The sequence below is a fragment of the Lotus japonicus genome, chromosome 2 (genome assembly GCF_012489685.1).
Source record: "Lotus japonicus ecotype B-129 chromosome 2, LjGifu_v1.2".
Lineage (NCBI taxonomy): Eukaryota > Viridiplantae > Streptophyta > Magnoliopsida > Fabales > Fabaceae > Lotus > Lotus japonicus.
The window spans coordinates 48337383-48360563 of record NC_080042.1 but is presented as its reverse complement, the minus strand read 5'-3'; the positions used below and the strand labels follow the sequence as shown (position 1 = coordinate 48360563).

The 23181-nt window shown below is 40.9% G+C and overlaps 1 protein-coding gene across 1 annotated transcript; it reads left to right on the top strand.

Annotated features, from left to right (window-relative positions):
• The first annotated feature begins 10141 nt into the window (after positions 1–10141).
• Positions 10142–11035, top strand: LOC130738187 (vacuolar iron transporter homolog 1-like). The gene has a single exon (XM_057590122.1). It carries the CDS (start codon positions 10233–10235, stop codon positions 10902–10904), a length of 672 nt encoding a protein of 223 aa, XP_057446105.1. The 5' UTR covers positions 10142–10232; the 3' UTR covers positions 10905–11035.
• The last annotated feature ends 12146 nt before the right edge of the window (positions 11036–23181 follow it).

The window sequence follows — 23181 nt, the reverse complement described above, 5'->3', positions numbered from 1 at the left end:
TGAAAGTACAACGCTCCATCCATCAACAAGTTGTTTGGTCATATCAACGGGTAATAGCACTGACCTATGCTTAAGAAAATTGCACATTCCCAAGCATTAGGTTTGCATCGAGTTGAACCACATCATCACATTTGTTGACTTCAGTACAGTTCGATGCAACAGTCATTGTAACATCCCGATTTTCGGGTGTCACTTAGTAACTCAAAAATAAAATAAAGCGGAAAATGTAGGAAATTTTTTTCGTTTTCTTTTTAAATTAAAAGACTTTTCAAACTAAAGACTCAACCCAAAATTGCACAACATAACTAATGTACAACATAGATATACAACTCCGCTGTAACCATAAGTAGTAGAAAGTGACAAAAGTAAGCCCGAAGGCAAAACGTACAGATCCAGTGATCAGAGTGACAAAGTTGTAAGTACATTTATTCAAAAGTGGGAGTGTCTGCCCAAAACGGCCCCCTCCGGACTTCCTACGTCCGACTACTCCCTGTGATTCCCATTACAAAGAACCACACAAAAAGTAATGTGTCGGGGAACTACCCTGCCCCAAAATACAAATGACGAATCAGAGCTATGACAATGACAACCAATATCAGTAGACTCTAACCAACCATACCCTATACTAATATCATCGACACTCATCTGATCATGCATGGAATCCTGGTCCTTGTCGAAGGCTTAGTTGTAGTCATTCCGTTCTGGATCCTCCCCAAAAGACGCATCATCTCGAACCGTCTATCGATCATCTGGAAGTTTGCCAACCGCCCAAACACAAACAATACAAACAAGGCAAGGTGCGAGGGTCAACTCACAGAATAATGTAGATAATACAAACAACATGTAACGATAAGGGGGTATATACATATATAGGTTCTTCATGGCATATCCTAGTGTATATACATAGAATATAATCATTTCAACACTAACAAATATATCATCATCACAACTAACAAATATATCATCATCACATCATCAAATATGGTAAGATGCATGGTGTTCCAATGCAATGTCATGCTCAAAAGATGATCGGGATAAACGCCACCAACATGATCGGCGGGACAAGCCAATGGCATTGCCACTTAAAGTTGGGCACAGATCAGTCCTGGCCAGCTCGGTTTAACTATATCTGTTTGTTATGCCCGAAGTAGCTCGCTTTGCCGAAGCACCACGCTCCTATGAAGCACCTCGCTCCTGTGAAGCACATTGCTCCAATGAAGTCTCGATCTGAGATCGTACTTCGGAAAGCAGCACACTCCCCAAGAAATGTATGCATGAATGCAATACGGTTAGCCAAACAACGAATCGTCCTCACTAAGGTACGCATGTCTAGCTAGAGTATATTGTCTCTACAATACCCTAAGGTAAAGAAGGAAGTGCTAGTGGCACTTAGTAACTTTTCTAGTCACTCTAGCTCATCGACTCGATGTCCTAACAAGTTTCCCAACGAGCAAAAGGGAGTGCTACTCACATTCAGTGACCTTTCAAGTTACTTTGGCTCACCAGCTCGATGGTCAAAAGGCTGTTCCACGAACAAGGAGAATGCCCCTCGCACTCAGTGGCTTTTCAATTTACCCAGGCTCATCAACTCGATGGCCGAAAGGCTGCTCAATGAGAAAAGATGGTGTAGTCCAACTTGGGGACTTTCCAATCATCCCTGGATCATCTTTTGGATGGCTAGATAAACTGTTAAAGGAGCAAGAGGTGCTATCGCACTAAAGGATTTTCCTCAATTAGATCGTCGACCTTTCTCGTTTTCCAAACTCATTTCAGATCCTAAGTCTTTTGAAGAAAGTGTCATTATTATTTGAAGGTGTTCTATCTTTGGTTAATGCATTATGAATTTCATTTATGAAGTCAAGTTCCATTTCTCTTTTGTTTCAAAACTCTATAAGTCAAAAGATCCCAACAAACCTAAGTAATTCCCCGAGAAGGTCTCGATCCCCTAACACGACAAAGGTTCGAACCTTAGTCCGAACTGTTATTTATTCCCTTAAAAGTTCAGTCACTAGTATGGTACAACCTCACGTTTCCCCACACTCCGTCGATCCACAGATATATATATACATATATAATTGCACAATCCAGTTAGTACAATCCAACAAGCATATTTGCAGATATCAAAAAGGTATATGATTCAGTCAACATCAATCATAGCTACAATCAAATCATAAACACATATGTCGGCTGAAGCCCCAAAAAAGGGAGACACAAGTCTCAAGGTTTAACAACGGTTGAAGCCTCAGAAAACATTTTCCAATTCAGCTCAATCAACATCATCACAATCAAATAAACAAGTCAAAGTTATCGACGCCTAAATAATTAACTAGTAAGTAAGTTTCCCTCACCTCTGGTATGTTCCGCTTCATCTTGAAAACACTCTGCTTGTTCCAAATCAGCTCCTCTTGGTTCAGCTAAGTCGGAACCTTAAGAAAAAACAACATTGCTTAGCTTCTAATAACAATTGAATCTAAACAATGCTAACTAACGTCGGATAAAGCTTCATAAGCTTCAGAGTACGACCTTTAAACACAAATGGAAGAGTTTCCACGAATGGGTGAGTTTGACACGTGAAACCAAACCAGAAAATTCTAATGTTTACCTTTGCTCACTAAAACGTGCATAACTCGAGCTACAGAACTCGGAATGACACGAAACCAAAGCCAAACTTTCGGCGACTTAAAAGGCTACAGTAAGCTTAAGGCCAAATTTTCCCAGATTTGAGCTCCCCCCCAGTCCTAATACATGTAAGTCTCGGCCACTACCCAATTTTAGTGTTTCGGGGCTTTTTCTTCAATCTAATTTAATTCCTAGGTAATCTTAGGTCATAACTAGGGTAAAACAAAGCTCGGAAAAATAATCGGGTCGAAAAATGAAATAGGGGTAATTTGGTCAAGATTTTAGGCTCAAAAACTTAAAGTTTAAATTTTGAAAAAGAATTTGATAGGGTCGTAGAGAATGACGTTTATAGCAATTAATCTCAAGGGCACTAAGTTTGATTGCGACTTTTTAATCAGAAAGTAAGCACATGTGAAGAAAATGGGTTTTTTAGTCCGTTTCTCGGATCTATGGTGACTCGATCGAAATCGGCGCGCATCGTCGAGTGATCGAGTTTGTTGGGTTGTAGTGGAAGGTAAATCCAAAGAAAAATCGAAGTAATCAGACAATTTTACAAAAGGCTCAAAACTAGGAGCTTAGAAAGAGATGAAGAAACACGATATAAAAGATTATCAGAGGCAAGAACAAGCAAGAATACCTCGATGTCGAGAAATAACAACGATCAGCACGAAGATCTATCAAGAATCGGCAAAGATCTCCGTCTCTTCCCTATCTCTCCCAGCCTTGAATGGGTGGAATTGAGATATATTGTAATTTTTCTCCTTTTATAGGAGAGAGAAATCGCAGGAAAATGAATATTTCACGATTTTGATTTTTCCAGTACATTCATCTGTGGATTTAAAGTGAATTTCCGGCGACGGAATTTCAGAACTCAAAACAGGTTTTTTGAATTAGAAGAAAACGATCCAGAAGCGGTACGAGTCAAAATGCCCTGAAAAACTACTTTTTGCAGCTAATGTCGGATAAGAAAACTTCCTTCTGAGGAAAGGTTGCAGTCGTCGAAATAAATAAGAATACGCGGATGGAAACTTCATTAGAAGCTCTGAATAGAAAAAGTCTTCATCCAGGGCTTAAATTAAAGTCCTTGAGAAGATAGAATTTAGCTGCACCGAACTTCCGGGAAGCAAAACATATCGTGCGTACTGCGTACAGTCTAGAGTTCCGTGTCGAAATGTTGGTCATGGAGAAATAAAGAGAGGTTCTTATTTTTCTAAGGATTTTGAATTTCGTTTGAACACTGCTCTAAGAGGGGAAATAGCCTTTTTCGGACACTCTCGACCTTAGCCGGGTGTGGAAATGGCTCGAGCTATCATTTAAACTGACTACAGTGCTATCCTTAGTCAATTACTGAACTTTCTCCTTCGTTAACTTATCCAAAACTGCAAACACTTGTTCAAGTTCCTTTCACGATACCCCGAAACCTAGGCGTGAATAAGAAATTAATTTATTTAATCTACGCTAAAACCTGGACAGAAGACCTGGAACTATAAATACGAAGACTTGAAGACTTTACAAGGCGGCTTTTGCAAGTCCAAACACCAGACCTTTCAAGAATTCAATTGGGATTCAATCAGAATATTCTAATCCAGCTCAGTTCTTCCAGACGGTCTCTGAAGATCATATCTTTAACGTCTGGAGAAAATTCTAGAGGCTGGAGCTCAAACAAAGACATCTTCATCATCCTCTGCAGCAAGGAGAAACACAGTTAGGAGTCAAATCTTTTCTTTCTTCTTGTTGTAAAAGAACATAAAGTAATTCTATAGGTCTTCGCGCTTCATATTACTACTATCACTCTTATTGAGAAGAGATTGTAAAATTAGGAGAAGTGGTCTTGAGAAAGATCACTTAGAAGAAGTCCTTCTAATACTTTCGTCTGCCTGGAGAGGCAAGGACAAAGAAAACTTAATGCCTGGAGAGGCAGTTCTGAAATAATACTCATATTCTTGGAGAGACTAGGACAAAGAATACTCAATGCCTGGAGAGGCAAGTTGAAAACTAATACTTATCCTAAAGAGGCACCAAGAATACTCAACAACATTGAGAGGCTAGTGAAGGTACGAAAAACGATAGAAAGGGGAGGGGGGTTTGAATAGCGTTTTAAAACTAAAAACTCGACCCACTTGAGATTTAAATAAATCTCTTCAATCACCAAGGATAAAAGTGCTAAGATAAGAGTTAAGGAAAGCACACAAATGATTTTATCCTGGTTCACTTGATAAATCCCTCAAGCTAATCCAGTCCACCCGTTAAGGTGATTTCTTCCTTCTTAGAATGAAGGCAATCCACTAATCAGAGTTTGTTACAACTGCACTTGCTACCTGCAAAGTGACTAACAATACACAGACTTAGCTATCACTAAGATTCACTCTCTTAGTCTTCTCTAGGATCCGATCAACCTTGATCGCCTAAAGGAAAATCAAACAACTGTTTGAAGGTTTTTGGTTTACAAATAAATGCTTCTTAGAAAGCTAATAGTAAACACACTTAGCTCTATTTGAAGAAAGATTTCTAAGAGAATATTTGAATATTGATTGCGCGTGAACAAGTTTCTTAGGCGGCATCTTTCAATCTTCAGCCTCTTTATATACTCAAAGGATTAGGGTTTGGATGTTGCATGGAGATGCTACCGTTGGAGGGCAGATCTTGGTTTTCCAGGTTCTGCTGTGGCTGAATCAGTTAGGTAAGGTCGTCAAGAATGGTACAATTGTTTTTGTACTTTGGATAGCGACATGACATTTATCATTGTTGACTTCTGATCAGAGTGATGCCTCATCTTGAAACTTGTGAAGCTTGGTGATCAGAGTCAGAGGGAAGCTTGGATCCTCTGACCTTTATACCTTCTGCTTCTGGACTCAGAGGAGAAGTACTTGGTCTTCAGAGCCAGCTTACTCTTGGACTTCAGAATCTTCACTACTCAGCTTCTGGACTTTCAGAGCTTCTGATCCTTCAGAGCGTATGATCCTTCAGAGTGTATGATCCTCAGAGCTTCTGATCCTTCAGAGCTTCTAGTGAGCTGAATCCATATCAGAGCTTTATATTCTTCAGATCTTCTGAAGCTTGATCTACTGTTCAGGTTGAACATAGTACGTGCGAAAGCGATGTAGAGGTTACTCTTTTAGCATTGTGCTTCTGAATCATGTGAAATAGGACCAGAGTCTTGGCCTGTCATTTGAACACTCAGAAAACAACGTTAGAGTACCATAATTGTTCATACTTAATAGTTAACTTGTAATCATCAAAACATAGAGTTGTACTACTAGATCAAAACTTGATCTTACAGCTAGAACAAATAATACAAGGCCTGGATAGGCGATAATACTCAATGCCTTGAGAGGCAGTTGCTAAACAATACTCTTGCCTAAGGAGGCAAACTGAAGAATACTTGCTTGTAAGGAGGAGTCCTTGATACTTACACTTAGTGAAATCTTGGTTCTGCCAAGGACTGGACGTAACCCTATCGTTCTGTTATGGGGGTGAACCAGGATAAATGTTTGTGTGTGATTGTCTCTTTCATTTACTTATGCTTATACGATGTGCCAAACGAAGTAGATCATCGTCTAATCATCATCCGTCGTTTGGATCTTGAAGTTTTTGAAGGGCACAATTCAACCCCCCCCCTTCCTATGCGTATTTTGGATCATCATGTTTGTCTCAGACGAAGCTCTTTCTTCAGCCATTCCTCATTTTAGAAGATTTATCAGTTTGGCGCATGCTTCAATCCTTTTGTATGTTGGTCATTCAGTATTTGAGGCTTTCATCTTTGACCAAATTCTTCAGAAATGGATTATCTAGTTTTTCTGTATTAGATAGATGCTTTGATGAGAGAGGAGGAGGAAACTTTGATGTTGACATGTTGCACTAGTTTCCTTGGTCAGAGTGCTCTGTAGAGTATCATGTGATTTCTTAGCACTTGACTTTCTTCTCAAGAATGTTAGAGATATTTCCATTTGAATATGACGCTCTTTTCTCTGAACAATGTTTTCCTTAGGTTAGCCTTGAGATAGACGATCTAGCAGACGTTGAGTATCGTCTTCTCAAACAATCTGATGGCTTGGACAGTTCTTGCATTGTATGTCCTTGAAGATTTGCTTGACCTTCCATGTGAAGTTCTGAAGCCTTTGATTATTTTCTCAAGAGGATGTGCTTCAATGCTTGAGCTCTTCCTTGTGAAGATGATCTTTATGATTTGACCATACGTGTTTCTTGATCTCTTCAACTTGATTGCCTTCTCCTGATAGACGTTCTAGCAGATATAGCTCTCCTTTGCTAGAGTTGTTGTGATGTACCTCTTGATCATCCTTAGCTTATTCAATATGCACGCTGAAGCTTTGATCATTCTCCTACTTCTTCTAATGGTCAGACTTTTCGGTAGATAAAGCGTTCATTTGCTTGTATAGTCTGCCTTGATGCTTTGACTGATCTTCTTGCATGGACGATAAAGCATGTATGAATTTCTTCTTCACTCTCTCGTCTACCATTGTAGCTTTGTCCTTTGGTTGACTCCTTTCACTTGGCTTGTATTCCCTCTCTTTTCTTTGCTTGAGCTTCTCTTCATTGCTTTGATGCCATCCTCTTGCTTTGCTTCTCTAGATGATTTGTCTTGAAGGGTGAAAGAGTAATTTCCAAAAATGCAATTCACATGGTATATATAATTAGTACATTTATACTCTTGAAAATTGTTATCATTCAAAACATGATAGACGATACGATTGGCGTTTGAACTTAACAAACTATCACTCAAGTAATATAGAATTGTGAAGACCCTGATATCGAACCCAAGGGACTAGGAAAAAAAACTAAAGCAAGGGGTTAGTTCATAGTTCATGCAGATATAAGTTTGAAATTGATGTTGTGGTCATGGAAGGATATTTAGATAAAGGTACAAATAAAGTCAAGTTTCGAGATTTAAAAGTAATTAAAACATATCCCTGATTCTATATATGTTATCCTAAGAACCTACGTGTCAATTATACTTCTCGTGTGTTAGATAAACTATCAAGTTATACCCAAACTACTTACCTAACAACACTACATACCGAAACTTTCATGCAGGTGTGATTGCTTAAATAAGGATTCAAATGGAGAAGCTGCCTAAGGGACATTTTCCCACCCAATCATAGGATAGTCGAGAGCATACAAGAACTAGACCATGTCTTTGGCCCTCTACACAACCTTGAGCATATTTATTGCAATCCGCTGAGATAGAAGGCCAATAGAAACCATGCTTGTGGGTAAACCACCTTATCTTCATTCTAGACCTGTGAGCTCCACAGGTACCTTCGTGGACTTCACTCAGGATCTTCATAGAACCTTTGCAATCAACACTTTTTAAAAACAACCCCTCAACTAACCTTTTCTATTTTCTTCCCAAATTCTGGAGTGCTTCTCTTGTTGTGCTCGGTGGCAGTGTTTTGTCGTGGCTAGGCTTGAGAATGTGTCATTTGCATTAGGACATGATTTGTAGCCAAAGATAAAAACTTAAGCGAAACGAAGAAGATATTTTTGAGCTTCTAGAATAGTCTCAACTGCGTACAAAGCAAGTTGTTCATCTCCTTAATAATACGAAACGTGGTTTTCCACTATTGACCTAGTTAATATAAGGAAAATCAGGGTGAAATAATTTTGCAGGATGGCGAAGAGAGATAAGGCACAGAAACCACATGATCTATGAGTGTTTATGACTTGAGTTAGTGGTATGATGTCAAATTAACTGCCATAGTTATAAGAATTACTCTCCATAAGTTGGGAGAGGGTCATTGTACCACAACACAAGCAAACAATCAATATAACTTACAAATTGTCCGTATTTTCTCTATTCATATACTTTTCCTCAGTTCTCTTTTCAATACTTTATTTATCTCCATCCTTTTACTTCTTTTTTAACCTTTACTTTATATTTCTAGTTTTTATTTTTCAGCCGATTTAAGTCTTTATTTATATATTTTAGTCGTTTCTTTGGATTGAAGAAAATAGTCCTCGAATAATCATTTTTTATGAAATCATTATGTTGGTTTCCCAGCCAACGTACAATACAACCTAGAACTAAAAAACAACAAATTGCTTCTACACAGCCAAATCATTCTGTTTTCCTTATATATACACTAGAAACACATGGTACATAATGCATTTCATTGATTTGTTTTGAAAAAAATAGCATTTCTCGGGAAAAAAAGGTGACAAAGAGAAATGAAAATAATGTTCCCAGCTAAAGTTGCTTTTTATCAATGAATATGATCCTAGGAATCAGCTTAAAGTAAGAATCACATGAATTTCAAGTGTTTCAAAACGCAACACGAAAGGCAAGATACCTCAATTTATTTTTGGCACAAGATGGAAATTAAACAAACAAGAACAATTTAATAACACACTTCACCCCCAATCTTTGCATGCAAAGGAAGCCTTTTGCATATGAGTTATCATTACCTTTGTCCTTGTCTTATATACTCATGCCCTATTGATGATTCTCATTTCAGAGCTTCACATCTGGTTTAATATAACCGCCTAAATTAACCTTTGTCCTTGACTCTTTGTGCTCACCAAAACCATTTTTATATATTGTCGTTCAGTTAACTCTTACTTAAGTTTCTTCTTCCTCTCCCACCAAATAAATCAATTCCCTTTGCCTAAGTAGTTCAATTGCGTTTGGGATTCTATGTATACTATTCTGGGATGAAGCTTTTTATCTGATCAACAGTCTCCTCATGTGTGATTTGGAACTTTTATAAAAGAGGTGATCTTTTTTTTTATGGACAAAAGCAGTCATATTACATCCTTATGAATATTTTTCTGCCACTTGATTACAATTGTCTGTTGCTAAAGGTCTTTATCTTTAATTAAGTGGGTGTCATTGGTCTCCAAAACATACTTAACAGCATTATTTCTGTTTTCTTTTCCAACTTTCAGATGCTTTTGATTCTGAAAATTGACATCCCATTTGTTTGATATCTTTTTCCTCTGCTAAATTGCATACCCAGCCACAATTGAGAAAATGTTAGAGTATGCACATGAAGTACAAACAAAACTATAGTAACCTCTTTTGCACACATTTCATCTTGTTCACAGACTCAGTGTTCTAATTTTACACAGGCTCAATAATTTTCAACACACAAAGTTCAGTTGCTGTAAAAAAACTCTCAAAGCACCCTTTAGTCCGATATATCCTTTGATTACTATTTCACAATTTGAGTGAATTTTCCTTCAGTCATTCACTTCTTTCTCATATTATTTAACAAGTTAGGAAAAATTTACACTATTTCTAGACCCATCGGAAATTTCAAATACATGTACAACTGTGGCTGAGCATAACATAAATAATTTTTCTTTTTAAACCACAGTCCACAGGTATCCAGCACGGAGGAAATCTCGTTTACTGTGCCGGCAAAATTTCCCAACCAAGTATTTACCTCAACTGCATTCACATTGACCCGGACCCGGTGATCAGAATATCTTTTGTATGTTAAGTAGTGGTCTTGCCCCACTTTTTCCACCAACATAGACCATTTTCATCCATAAATACCCCTTTCGTAGCGTGTGTCTTCCACACTTCCTCCAAACACACTCATCTTCATCTTAATACTCTTGATTATCTTTTCCTAATTAACTTCCTTTGTCTCATGGCATCCAACCCTACATCCCTCAACCAAGCCAAACATGTCCTCCCAAACAATGACCTTGAGCAACAAGCAACAACACCTCTAGAAATCGAAACCGAGGACTTTGACTACTCAAAGAGATCTCAGTGGCTTCGCGCAGCTGTCTTGGGAGCCAACGACGGGCTGGTCTCAACAGCATCCCTGATGATGGGCGTGGGAGCGGTCAAGCAAGACATCAAGGCAATGATCTTATCCGGTTTCGCCGGGCTGGTGGCCGGCGCTTGCAGCATGGCCATAGGGGAGTTTGTGTCTGTGTACTCCCAGTTGGAGATAGAAGTTGCTCAAATCAAGAGAGAGAAAGAAAGAGGAAGCGATGGAGGCAGAGAACATCATGATCCTGAAGAGAAAGAAAGTTTGCCAAACCCTTTGCAAGCTGCAGCAGCTTCAGCTTTGGCCTTTAGTGTTGGTGCAATAGTGCCATTGCTTGCAGCCTCTTTTATAAAGGGATATAAGGTGAGGGTTGCAGTGGTTTTGGCTGCAGTGAGTTTTGCTTTGGTGGTGTTTGGTTGGTTAGGGGCAGTTTTGGGTAAGGCTCCAGTGTTGAGGTCTGTTTTGAGGGTCTTAATTGGAGGTTGGTTGGCTATGTGCATTACTTTTGGGCTAACCAAGTTGATTGGGTCAAGTGCACTTTAGTATTCTATATTCCCTTTGTAAACTTTGTATTTTAAGTCATGATAATTGTGTGTTTAATTTAAAGTCTTTTGTAATTTGTATATATGCAGTGATCTCAATGTATGGTAATTCATAAGAAATGGAGTTTTTCATTTTGTTTGGTGGGTGGAGACTGGAGATAAATATATTTGAATCATTTAAGTTGTGGTGATGGATAAAGAAATAAAAATTGTTTAAAATATGCAAATAGGGGAAAATGTAATGGCCCATTCAAGCAACATAAAAGATTTTTGAAAGATATTTGGGCTCGTTGGTGGCTTATAGATGATTTGTGAAAAAATGGTTACTAGACTATCATTGTATCACACATATGCTCAAAAATGGGAAATTCTCAATGGAATCAACATAAAGCGCTTGCTTGTTAAGTTTGAAGAGAGACATGAGCAGAACACATATTTAACCATATTGGATTCCTTACATGATGGCAGAGTCGTTAAGTTGTTTGCTGCTATTTTGTTAGTTTTGATTTGTTGTGACTTGTGAGTCTAGAGTAACTGTGATTTAAGATAAGTGGTGAGTTTTTCTTTTTGGTGAAAGATCAGATTTTAAGATGAAAATAAAGGACCATGTAACTCTAGTTTTAAAAAGAATTTTAAATAAAGTTTTCAAAAACTACCATCAAACAGACCATATTTTGTCTCTATAATTCATTATCTAAAGATTTTGACGGATTCTGATGTTTCTTTGCAGAATTTAAAAGGGGTAGTCAAAGTGTATATTTGTAAACAAAAATTGGATGGAGTATCATTTTGACAAATCTTGAACGGTGAGTGTATTTTACTCTAAATTAATTTTTATACATAAAAAACATATTGAAATTTTTTTCCAAGTTCAATTTTATTATTTCAGAAACAGAAGTCAGTACATGATTTCGGATAAGAGGATCAAACCCGGTGAGATTTACTCAATGAAAATCAAATTAAGAACAAAATGGTTTTCTTAGTTAACAAAATATACAGTGTTATTGCCGCTCCGACTAAGAGCCGTAGGATAAAAATTCATATTGTAATAAGAGTTTAATTTTGATGCACTGACAATGTAAAGAACATAACAAAAATTTTCAATTTCAGAATCTTCTGCAGTGTTGTAGCTTTTTGGATTCAGAATCTCTCCTTTAGAAAAGAACAGATTCAAATCATTAAAGAATAAAGAGCCAAGCATTTCATCAACTTTTTTTATAAGCTATCACTGGCTGATTTCTTTATATCCCATATAAAAGATTAACAATTCCTTCTTTTCTTTATAAAAAACAATTCTTAAAATGGAAAAGAGTATAGAATCGAAATAAATTCTTTTAGGTTAAATATGTTTTTGTCCTCTAAAATAGTGAGTTATTAAATTTGATTCTTTTTAAATTTTTTCACTAAATTTGGACTCTCTAAAAGAGTAAATTATTTATTTTGTTCCCTTCATCTATTTCTGTAATTTGTGGCGGCTTAAACCGCCGCTAACACATTTTGGATGGTTTAAAAACTATCACAAAATGTGTGAGTGACAGTTGCTGCCACAAAAATGAACGGAAGGACAAAGTCAATAATTCATTATTATATTGGGACCAAAATCTAAAAAAAAATTAAAGGGGACTAAAATCAATAATTATCTCTTTTAGGAGGAAAAAGACATATTTATCCCCATTTTTTTCTATACTCTCCCTTGTGAATCCTAGGGATGTCAACGAGCGGGTTCGAGCCCAAACCTCGGTTTTAATCCGGGTGAAGAACATCAATCCACCAGGTCCGCCATCTTCCGTTCATTCGCATGGGTAGTAAATCCATAAAATAATCGCACAAAAAAAAGAACAAGAAGATAGAAGAAACATAACACAAAAGAAGAAAAATGCCAACAAAGAAGAACATAAACAACAAATCTGGAATAAATTACAATGGATCTATATTAATACAATGTTACAAACTTACAATGATCCAATAAATTAAAAGTTTGCGACAGAAAAGAAGATGAAGGTTAGAAACTACAAAAAGTTAAAAACTTGACTTCGGAATCCATGAAGACGGCGATGGTGGATGACAAAAGTGTGATCAAAGGCGAGGACCTGGACGACGATGTCATGCACATCCATCAAATTCTTTGATCTCAAGGACGATGAAGCCATGGATATAGTCGTTGACGATGAGGATGGACATTGATCTCAAGGATGACGTAGCCATGCATATATGTCGTTGCGGATCTAGAGTTTTTTGGGAAGGGGAAGTGAAGTGAGAAGTGAGAAGAGAGGGAGAGATGAGGCAGCGTTGAGAAAATAGAGAGGGAGAGGTGGCAGTGAGCGGGTGAGGCAATGCTGCCGCTGATGGAAGTTAGAAAATGAGAGAGTGAGAGGCTGCAGTGATGGAATTGGGAGCTAGGTTTGGAGATTTATTTTCTAAAATATCAGGGTTTGGTTGGTTCATATTGACTTTGGGTTTGTTCTGGGCCTTCGATCTCGTCTCAATATCAAGTCAGGTTAATTTTTTTATATCCACTTCGGTTTGGCAGCCGACCAAACCAAGCCACCCCAACTGATCTTTTAATCCTTCTAACCCGTTTTTTTCCTGTACTGACCCAAAATCTAAAAAGGAAAGGGGAATACCCAAGGTCAAGCCACCAGTGCCACAAGGGTCCCGCTCGAAGGACAAAGGAAACGGGATGGTCGTGCAGCAGGAAGTGGCATAATCTGCAACTAAGGTCATAAAGGCGAGAGGAATATTCAAGGCTCCAAAGGCGGGTTGGCGACATAAAGATGGGGTCAAGAAGGTCAATAACAAGCGAGGCGGAAGATGGGCGAAAGTTAGTAACGCATCTAGGCGAGGTGAAGGATTCTTCAAGAGTGACGAGTGGAAGGCAAGCACTTCGGGGGCAAAGGATGTTGAGCTAAGAGAGTTGTTGTAGCCGGGGGCATGGGAAGGCGACGCTGGGATACGGCGAGTAGGAAGACTTTGAAAAAGTAAGGACAAAAAATAAAGACGCACTCTTTTTCTCCACCTCGGAAGTTTTTTAATGAGGCATCCAAAAGATGTAAAAACACAAAACTTGTATTTGCAAATCATATATATGATAGGGTATTTTCAGAAAGGGTTAAGCATCATATTAGTCTTTGTCTTGGTGTCGCTGTTTGATCTAGGTCCCTTATCGGAAAATTTATTGTAAATGGTCCTCGTCTTTGAAATTTTTTTGAAGCGGATCCTCACCGGAGGCCGGAGCTCCGGCGAGTGCTTAAATGGCATGCTGACTGGGTTTAATAAGATGACGTGGATTAAAAAAATTAAAAAATAAAAAAAAAGTTACATCTCAGTTTTATTAATCTAATTAACTAAAATTAATCATAATTAATTAACAAATTCATTTTCCTCCCAAATTAATTCCAATTCAATTAACCTCAAATTCCCAATCATCCCTACCAATTTAGGGTTCATATCTAAGTTCTTCTTCATCCCCTAACTCAGAATCATTTTCCAGAATAACATCATCATCATCTTCTACCTGCAACCTCACATTCTTCCTCCTTCATCTTCTTCTTGGTTTCAATCTGATCGGGATGGATGGGGATTGGAAGGACATGAAAACAAAATATGGTTTTGACCAGCAACATGTGAGTACAGTTTCACTGCGCACGTTGACAATGAAACCGCCATTGCATTCCAATCATCCCTTCCATTAAAAAAAAAAAACCCAAAACATAATCACAACCCAAGTTACAGTATGAATGAAGAATGAATCTTTCCATGTTTTCAATCAAGCTTGAGCAAATTTCATCATCATCTTTGTCCACATCTATCCTTCCAGATCAATACAAGGTTGAAATCGACCCAGCCATCACACTACCTGGGAAACCCATGATTTTAGGAAACACATCTCACCCACCATATCAGGAAACACCATCCGGCTAGGCTTCGACCTAGGCATGAACCCACGATTACAAGTTCTAGATCTGAGTTGGGGATCTGCTCTGAGCCCATGCCCTTGCTCCGCCGTCATCGCCATCGTACGCGGAAGACCCAGTGTGCCGTGAATGCCACATTCTTCTCTTCATCTCCTCCATTGGCCGCTTTGATTCTTCCTCCTCTTTTCGATCTGCACACAGAACGCCTAGTGTTTTTGCAGGTGGGGGTTAGGGTTTTGGTTGGGGGTGGTGGGTGGTGGTGGGGTTGGGATTTCGGTTGCAGGTGAGGGTTGCAGTTTTGGTTGGGGAAGAAGAAGAAGATGAAGGAGGATGATGATTTTTTTGGGTTCAATTTCTGGGTTCAATCAACAGGAAACTTTATTTTGTTGATTTTCTAAAGATTAGGGGGGAAATTAAATTAGTTGATTAGATTAGGGTTATAATTAGGAATAGGTTAATTTTATTTAATAAATATGACTTGTAATTTTTTATTTTTTTTTATTCCACATCAGCTAACTTAACACAGTCAGCTTGTCATTTAAGCACTCGCCGGAGTTCCGGGCTCCTGCGAGGCTTCGCTCCATATGATTTTCAAATATGAGGACCTTTTCCAATAATTTTTCCGGGGAGAGACCTAGGTCAGGCGACGACATAAAGACAGGGACTAATATGAACCCTTTCAGAAATATTCCTACGATTGACTTCACCAATCGAAAAACTGAATTACGGCGGTTGCTCGGTGGGAAAAATTCCCTGAAGGTGGCGATTCCATTACGACCTTTGAAGTCTGGAAATCGCTCTGGAAAAGCCACCGCAATCATCGTTATCCGTTGGCGATGTGTGGGATAAGCTCCTTATCCAACAAGCCTCCCCAGAATAAGGGTCAGCATTTCTAACTAGGTAAAGCCTTGGGGACCCCAAATGGCCATTGGGACCCGAGCACCAAAGCCTTGATGGGCAAAGCCCTTGACCAAACACGCTTGGCGAGGCAACACCCTTTTTCCTTAGGAAGAAAGGTATGATTTCAGCCTCGGTTGGAATACATCGAGCAAAAATTCCTAGTTAAACCCTTACACAATTAAAGTCGTTAAATGTAATTCAGGAATTGAGAGGAAGAGCGTATGAAATAGCGCAGCAATAACTTGACAAGCAGGGTTGGAAATAAAAATAACACATTTTCCAGTACAAAGCAGGCCCTAAGGGGTCAACCAACACATCGATCAATTCACAAGAAAGGGTAAATTATATTACAATTAAATGTTAGCATTATTATTAACATTGTCTTGATCCCCAGCGTTCAAAAAGTCGATATCGCCAACCCTCATAGGATCATCAAGACCAACCAAGCTGGTAGGAGTGATCTCCTTGAACATTCCCATTGGACGTAGGTCCAGATCACTAAAGAGATGACGGACTTGAGCCTTGGCGAGGAAAAATCCATATTCACGCTGTACAGCAACGGCTAGGGCGGCTTCGTTCCTTAGCCTTTCCTTAAGGGCTGCGGCGTCGACCTTTGCTTGAGTTTCCATCGCCGCCAGGTCTATTTTTGCATGTTTTCTCACGTCGGCGAGAACCTCATCCTTCTTCACCAATTCACCGCGCAAGATTTCAAGATCCGAGTTATGGGTAGCGATGTTATGATCTTTAGCAGCTAGTGCTTCATCCCTGGTGGCGATTTCCTGCAGCGTTTCTTGTTTCAGCTCCTCTAGCGCCTTCTCAAATTTAAGAATCTTCTTTTCCCTAAACTCCAAGCTGACTTTGGCCCGGTTAGTTTCCTGCGCCAGCTTATCCTCGTGGGCGGTCTACTAGGTCGCCAGTTTGGCCTCCATCACTTTGCACTTCTTGTTGTACTCTGAGTTGGCGGCCCGAAGGCGGCTCACCTCCTGCCGCAAGTTGTCAGCGTCTTTCGCGGCGGTGTGGTAATGGTGGAAGGTGTGTCCAAAGATTCCCCCCGACGTGCAATAAGCCTGCCATGGCTTCCTCACCCACGCGGTCCAAACCTTAATTCAAAATTTCCTCCTCTAGTCTCTCAAAGCTGATGTGCGAAAGAAGGAAGGCGATCGAGCTCTCGGTATCCCTCAAGGTGTAGGGGCGGCCATTGGACGAACCTTTCTCCAGGGTAAATTCCTGCCCAGGAACATGATGAAGGAGGTTGGAGAAAAGTCGGTCAGATTCTGGCGGCGGCGGTTGCGGTGGACTTGTGTAAGTTTTTTTGCTTTGGCTGTCGGGCAGAGGACTGCAGGGCCGGGTCGAGGACCTTGGCGGGATACCAACCTCGCCAGGAATGGCCATAACCCCTGACACGGGCTGGGCCGCCACCTCCGCCCGTTGTGGAGACGTGACAGTAGCCTCGGTCGCTAGTGCAGGTTGGGGATCAGGTTTGCTGCCCAGAGCGTTGGGTTCTTGGCAGAACCTTCAGAAGCTCGGCGATGGTGAACCCCATGTTTTCTGCACCAAAATAAAAGGAAAACAAATGCAAGTAGAAAGACAAGTTAGTAAGAAATTGGCGTGAGGTGGTAATACAAATAAGCACAAGTTCAAACAGGTGGGAGTCCGGCGACCTAGGTATTCGGGGGTCAACGACTGTTGAGTTTCTTCAATAACCTGAGTGCAGTCAAGAATGGGGAGTTTGGCGAAGAAACTAATAATGGTCTGGTCATCGTCGGTTAGGGAACTCTCCGGCGGGTCGATAATCCCATTGGACTTCTCTATCCAATAAAAGGGAAAACGAGCGGTCCCATCTCTTAGAGTAAAAGCTTCAGGGTTATCATCGGACACTCCAATTTTAAAATATCTGCGTGCGAAGTGGGGTTTTGGCGTTAGACCAAAAGTGGTTAAAACGTTTGTTGTCAGGCCTATCCTTCAGTGATACCCAACCGCGTGACTGCAGGGACTTGGCGTCCACATCATAGAAATAGTAAAAATGAGCGGTTGACGGTTTCCGATAGAGAGCGTCGCAAAGGATTTCAAAACACCGCATGAATGCCCAGGCATTGGGGTGCATTTGACAAGGGGCTGCGTTGATGTCCCGCAGCACCGAACAAACGAAGGGTGAGAAAGTAAGTTTTATGCCCAGATCGGTAAACAGGTACTCATACATGTAGAAGAATTGGAAGTTATGTACGTCGCCTGCCTTGCGACGGTACCAAGGGCGCTCAACCACTTTACAATCCCCGTAAGCAAGGATGTTGTCCAAGGGTTTTTCGTGGCAAAACCCTATGATTTTCGAGGAAAGGTCTGAGATTGAGTCGCGGGTCTCATAATCGGAGGGCTGATTGAAAGCCTCTAGTGGGTGAGCGGACTGAACAACAAGGGGGAGGGACTGGAAAGTCCTAAGATGAAAGGTTGCGACTTCCGATTGGTCAAGTGGGATCCCGCCGGGAGGGGGAGGCCTGACAGGCACTGGGGACGCCAGGTCGCGCCGTGAGGGAACAAGCGGAGTGGAATGGCAAGAGGAGCTCCTGGTTTGCTGTTTGGGTGGCATAGTGGAGGAGGAATTGTGAAAAGGTGAAGAATGAGGTGCTGAAAAGAGGTGGCGTCAGAGCGATCTTTAGGGGGCGATTAAGGGGAAGGAGAGTGAAGATTTCGAAAGTGGAAAATAATGGAGAATGAGGGTCGGCAAGGGATTGATGACGGCACAAGACGCGTGTAGGGTTTGAGCAAGCATTTCATTGCGTGTAGAAGATGGCGAGTTGCGCCTCATAATGACAAGAGGGAGTGATTGCCCTGAAAAAGGAAACAACGCAACCTTAGGAGGCGTTTTAAGCGTGGGGTTGGTTCGGTTTCTGCCCTTTATGACGTGAGGTGATGCGTCGAAAGTGGCAGTTGAGAATTCAAAGATACGCTGACTTTTCCGCTTCGCTGACGTGTCAAGGCACTAAGCGACCAAACTCACCACGATCGCCCTTCAAGCGCGGCGACCAAACACTCCAAAACCGCCGCTTGTGGACTCGTGGACTTGTGGACTCGAAGGATTTTACTGCTTTTAACGCCATGTCGGCGATTTAAATATTTTTTCACAATAGCGCTTTTAGTTAGTCACTTTGATCCTTAAAGACACACTTAGCCTTCATGCTTCGTGTTTGGTGTCTTGTGGACTGATGGACTGGGCGAGCCCTTAGGGGGCCTACGCCCAGGAGTTACCCGCCAAGCGGCGGTCGCCCAGCTTGGGAATTGGGCCTCCATCCGGGAGGCTCAATCGGCCCAACATTGAGCGGTTACCATTTGTAAGGGACTCTTGGCTCATTTGATCAATACTCACTTGTGATTCAGTTATTTTCTCTCTCTAAACGGTTACTCTCTCTCTCTAGGTTCTCTCTTAGTACAATCTCTCTCTACTATAGGTACTACACCCTATCTCAATGTTCATGGCAAGAACAAAAACCAAATAATTACATTTCAGGTTAATTTCAATTAAAATAAAAATACATTTTTGATGTGGCGTAAAACAATTGGATTTATGTATAAAAAATGTTACGTTGGTTGGCGGTGCATCAACCATTTTCTCATTATTTTATGTATAAGTATACACAAATGACTTTTGTCTTTCCAAAATTTCATAAAATATAAATGTTAGTAGTGTCATCATTTATAAATGATATAAAATATATAATGACAACTAAATTCATGTGATAATAGATTGAAAAAATTTAATACGACTATAAGTGCAAACTTAATGTTTATTTTTTTTCATGAAGGCTAGTGGGCCGGGCAGGCCATCATAAGTCCACTGACCCGCCCGGTAAGGCCAACACCAAGGTGATTAGGACGTAGACCCCAGCTTGAGGATGTGGGCCCGAGTTGTTTTGTCTTGTTATATTGTACACATGTATTTGTCTTATTCAACATAGGGATTTGGGCCCAATATGTAAGGCCCAAATCCATGAACATTCTAGATAAGGATCATTCCTACTATAAAATGGGTGTCCTCACCTTGTACTACAGAATTTTTTACCGTTTATATGAGATTATTTCCTTATTTACATATTACTTACTTCTTTTAGCTCTGCTAGGGTTTATCAAGGGCACTTTATTACCATTGTTATACCTTAGACAGGAACATTGGCGCCGTCTGTGGCTCTTACTCAGTGATTGTTCTTCTACTGACATGAGAGACAGCTTTTTTCCTTTTTCTTATTTCTTTGATGGAGACACGTTCTTGTGGTGGGCGAGCACCGCGACGTCGTGGTGGTGGCCGTCACAGTGGAGGCAGAAGCCAGGCCCATGCGCTTCAGCATGACGTGGAGGATGAGGCTTCCTCCGACGGGGCGTCGGTGGCGGTGCGATCTCATGCCACCACGACGCCGGACAACTCGGATCGGCCGGCTGCGCCGGTTAGGTCAGAACTAGATCTTAAGGCAAAGCTTCCCACTCCGGAGACGGAGGATCCCCATGTTGAAACGCCTGTGCAAGCTAAGGATCATACACTCGGAGCCTCATCTGCGGAGCTCAGGCAGGTGTTAGACACTATTCAGGCGGTTCAACGTCAGAATGAACACTTACAGGCTCAAGTGGAGTATCTTAATCAAATGCGCGACTTAAGGCGTGGGCATAGTCGCCGCAGTTGAGATTCCAGAGCATTTGCAAACTCTGACTTTGGACATGTATGGGGGGGATACCGACCCAATCGATCATTTACGGTATTTTAATACTAAAATGGTCATTGGAGGGGCGACTGACGCTGTGAAGTGCAGATTGTTACCTTCAACATTTAAGGGCGTGGTCATGACTTGGTTTATTAAACAACCTCCATATTCCATTTCCAACTTCACTGATTTGTCAACCAAGTTTCTAACACAGTTCTCGGCCAATCAAGCACAAAAGGCGACCCCAGCTGATTTATTCAATATTCGCCAACATTCGGGCGAGCGCATTAAAACCTACATGTCTCGATTTAGTAGAGTTTCAGTGCAGTTAGAGGACGCCAGTCCGGATGTGTGTGTAGCGGCCTTCAAAAATAGGCTCAGATGCGGCTCATTGAACAAAGATTTAACTAGAAGGCCTGCCAAAGATATGATGGATTTGCGTGCACGGGTACAAGAGTTTATCTTGGTTGAACAGGATGAACAAACTAAAAAAGATAGGGATGATTGGCGAGCTCAACCGGACATGTCATCAGAGAAAGGGCGTGCTCCTAAAGACCAACGACCCGCTAAGACACCGCGCCAGCCTCGGCCAGCGTCCTAACCAGCATGAAGACAGGGGCCACAAAGTCACACTTGGCATCGGAACAGTCAACCCGCTTCGGTGAATCCGGCGGTCCAAGGAGGACAAGCTCCCGCCCAGGGTCATCAAACCAAATTGAACGCCCCTCTCAGCACAATACTGCGAGCAGTAGGGCAAACTAATGTGGTTCAATACCCGAGGCCACCAAGGCGACCTCCTGCGAACGTGGACACAACAAAGTGGTGTGAATTCCATAAAGCCATAGGACACAATACTGATAATTGCTGGACTTTGCGCAAGGAGATTGAACGACTGATCAAAGTCGGGCATTTGTCCAATTTTGTCTCAGGAGAAAATACACAGCTAGAAGCAGTCAAAAACGCGGGCGGTGATTTGTCAAAGGGAAAGGAGGTAGTTGAGGAGTTGGGAGTACCCGCCGGGTCTTGCTTATCAATCGCCGGGGGATTTGGCGGCGGGCGCATGTCTAGCAAGGGAAGGAAAAGGTATGTTGAGGCAGTGAACTCGGTTCACCACGCTTACGAGGGGGAATGTTGGCTGAATCACACTCCTATTACCTTCTCGCCCAAAGATTTTGATCATGTGATTCCGCATGATAACGATCCAATAGTGGTGACTCTGCGCGTAAATGACTATGTAACTAAGAAAGTTTTTCTAGACCTATGCAGTTCTGCTGACATCATATATGGGGATGCATTTGAAAGATTGGGCTTAAAGGAGTCAGACTTAAAGCCATATATGGGGTGTCTAGTTGGGTTCACAGGCGATCGGGCCAAGGTCCGAGGCTATGTGGAATTGGACACTGCTTTTGGTGAGGGTGAATATGTGAAGAAATTTCAAGTAAAGTATTTGGTTCTTCCGTGTAAGGCGACGTATAATGTGCTTCTAGGGCGTGATACTTTGAACAAAATATGTGCAATAATTTCAACCGCCCATTTGACAGTGAAGTATCCAGCTTGCAATGGAAAGGTGGGGATTTTGAGGGTGGATCAAGAGGCCGCCCGAGCCTGTTACGCACAAAGTTTGGAACTTTATGGTAAGAAGGCAGCCAAGGAAGCAGATCGTGTCACGGAAATTTTTCCACATGAGAATTTTAGTTTGGATCCTCGTGATGATTCGGAGGAGTTGAGACCTCAGTGTAAGACCCAAGTTTTTAAGTTTAGAATAAGGGAATAAAATTCTTATTCACGATTAGGTTTGATGTATTGTGAAGGGAAACCTGAACAAGAGTTTATTGAATGGAATAAATTTATGAAGGAGAAAGTTCAGAAAAAGTCTAAGGATTGTATCAAAGTCGATAAAAGTTATAGCACGATTAGAATTCGCTTAAACCTAGGGCAAGAGCGCTAGTAAATAGCTAATTTACACTTAAAGACACGATGGAAACTAATGCCAAAAATCTTCAGAGAAATGTTAGAACTTCTCTTAATCTGTCTATAGTAAGCGTTTCGATGCGAAACCCTGAGATATACGAACGTCCGATTCCAATCCTCGGAGGTTTGCCGAAACTAAAACCCTGATAGTTCAAGAAACCTAAAATGAACGGCTGATGAAGACTTTTTCTATTCGGAGCTTCAAATAAAGATTCCACACGCGTACACCCATTTCTCTTGACATTTCCAATCTTTCTTCAGAAGGAAGTTTTCTCTTCCGACATCCACTGCAAAAAGTAGTTTTTCGGGTAAAATAGATTTACACCGACTTTGGATTGTTTACCTTAATTCCAAGAAACCTCTTTTGAGTTTTGGAATTCTGTCACCAAAACCTATCTTAGAATTCACGGAGAATGAAGCCGGAAAAATCGGAATCGCGAAATTTTCATTTTTCCGCATTTTCCAAAACCTATAAATAGCAAGAAAATGGAAAATTTGGCAAAACTTACCCATTTTCTTTCCCAAAACCCGCGAGCTCAAGGAGGAGGAAGGAGGAGAAGATTTTCGCAATTTCTTGCTTGATCGTTTCTCGGAAACTCGTAAACCCAAAACCCTTAGTGCTCTGGTTTCTCAACCGGAGCTCTGATACCACAATGTAACGCCCCGATTTCTCGAGTGTTACACAGTAACTAATTAACCAATTTTCGTAAAGAGTTTTCGTCGATTCACTTATTAATCTTCAATTAATGATAAACCTTTCATTTTACGAAAACTCTTGAAACATAACCTTTCCAAAAACACGCGGAAG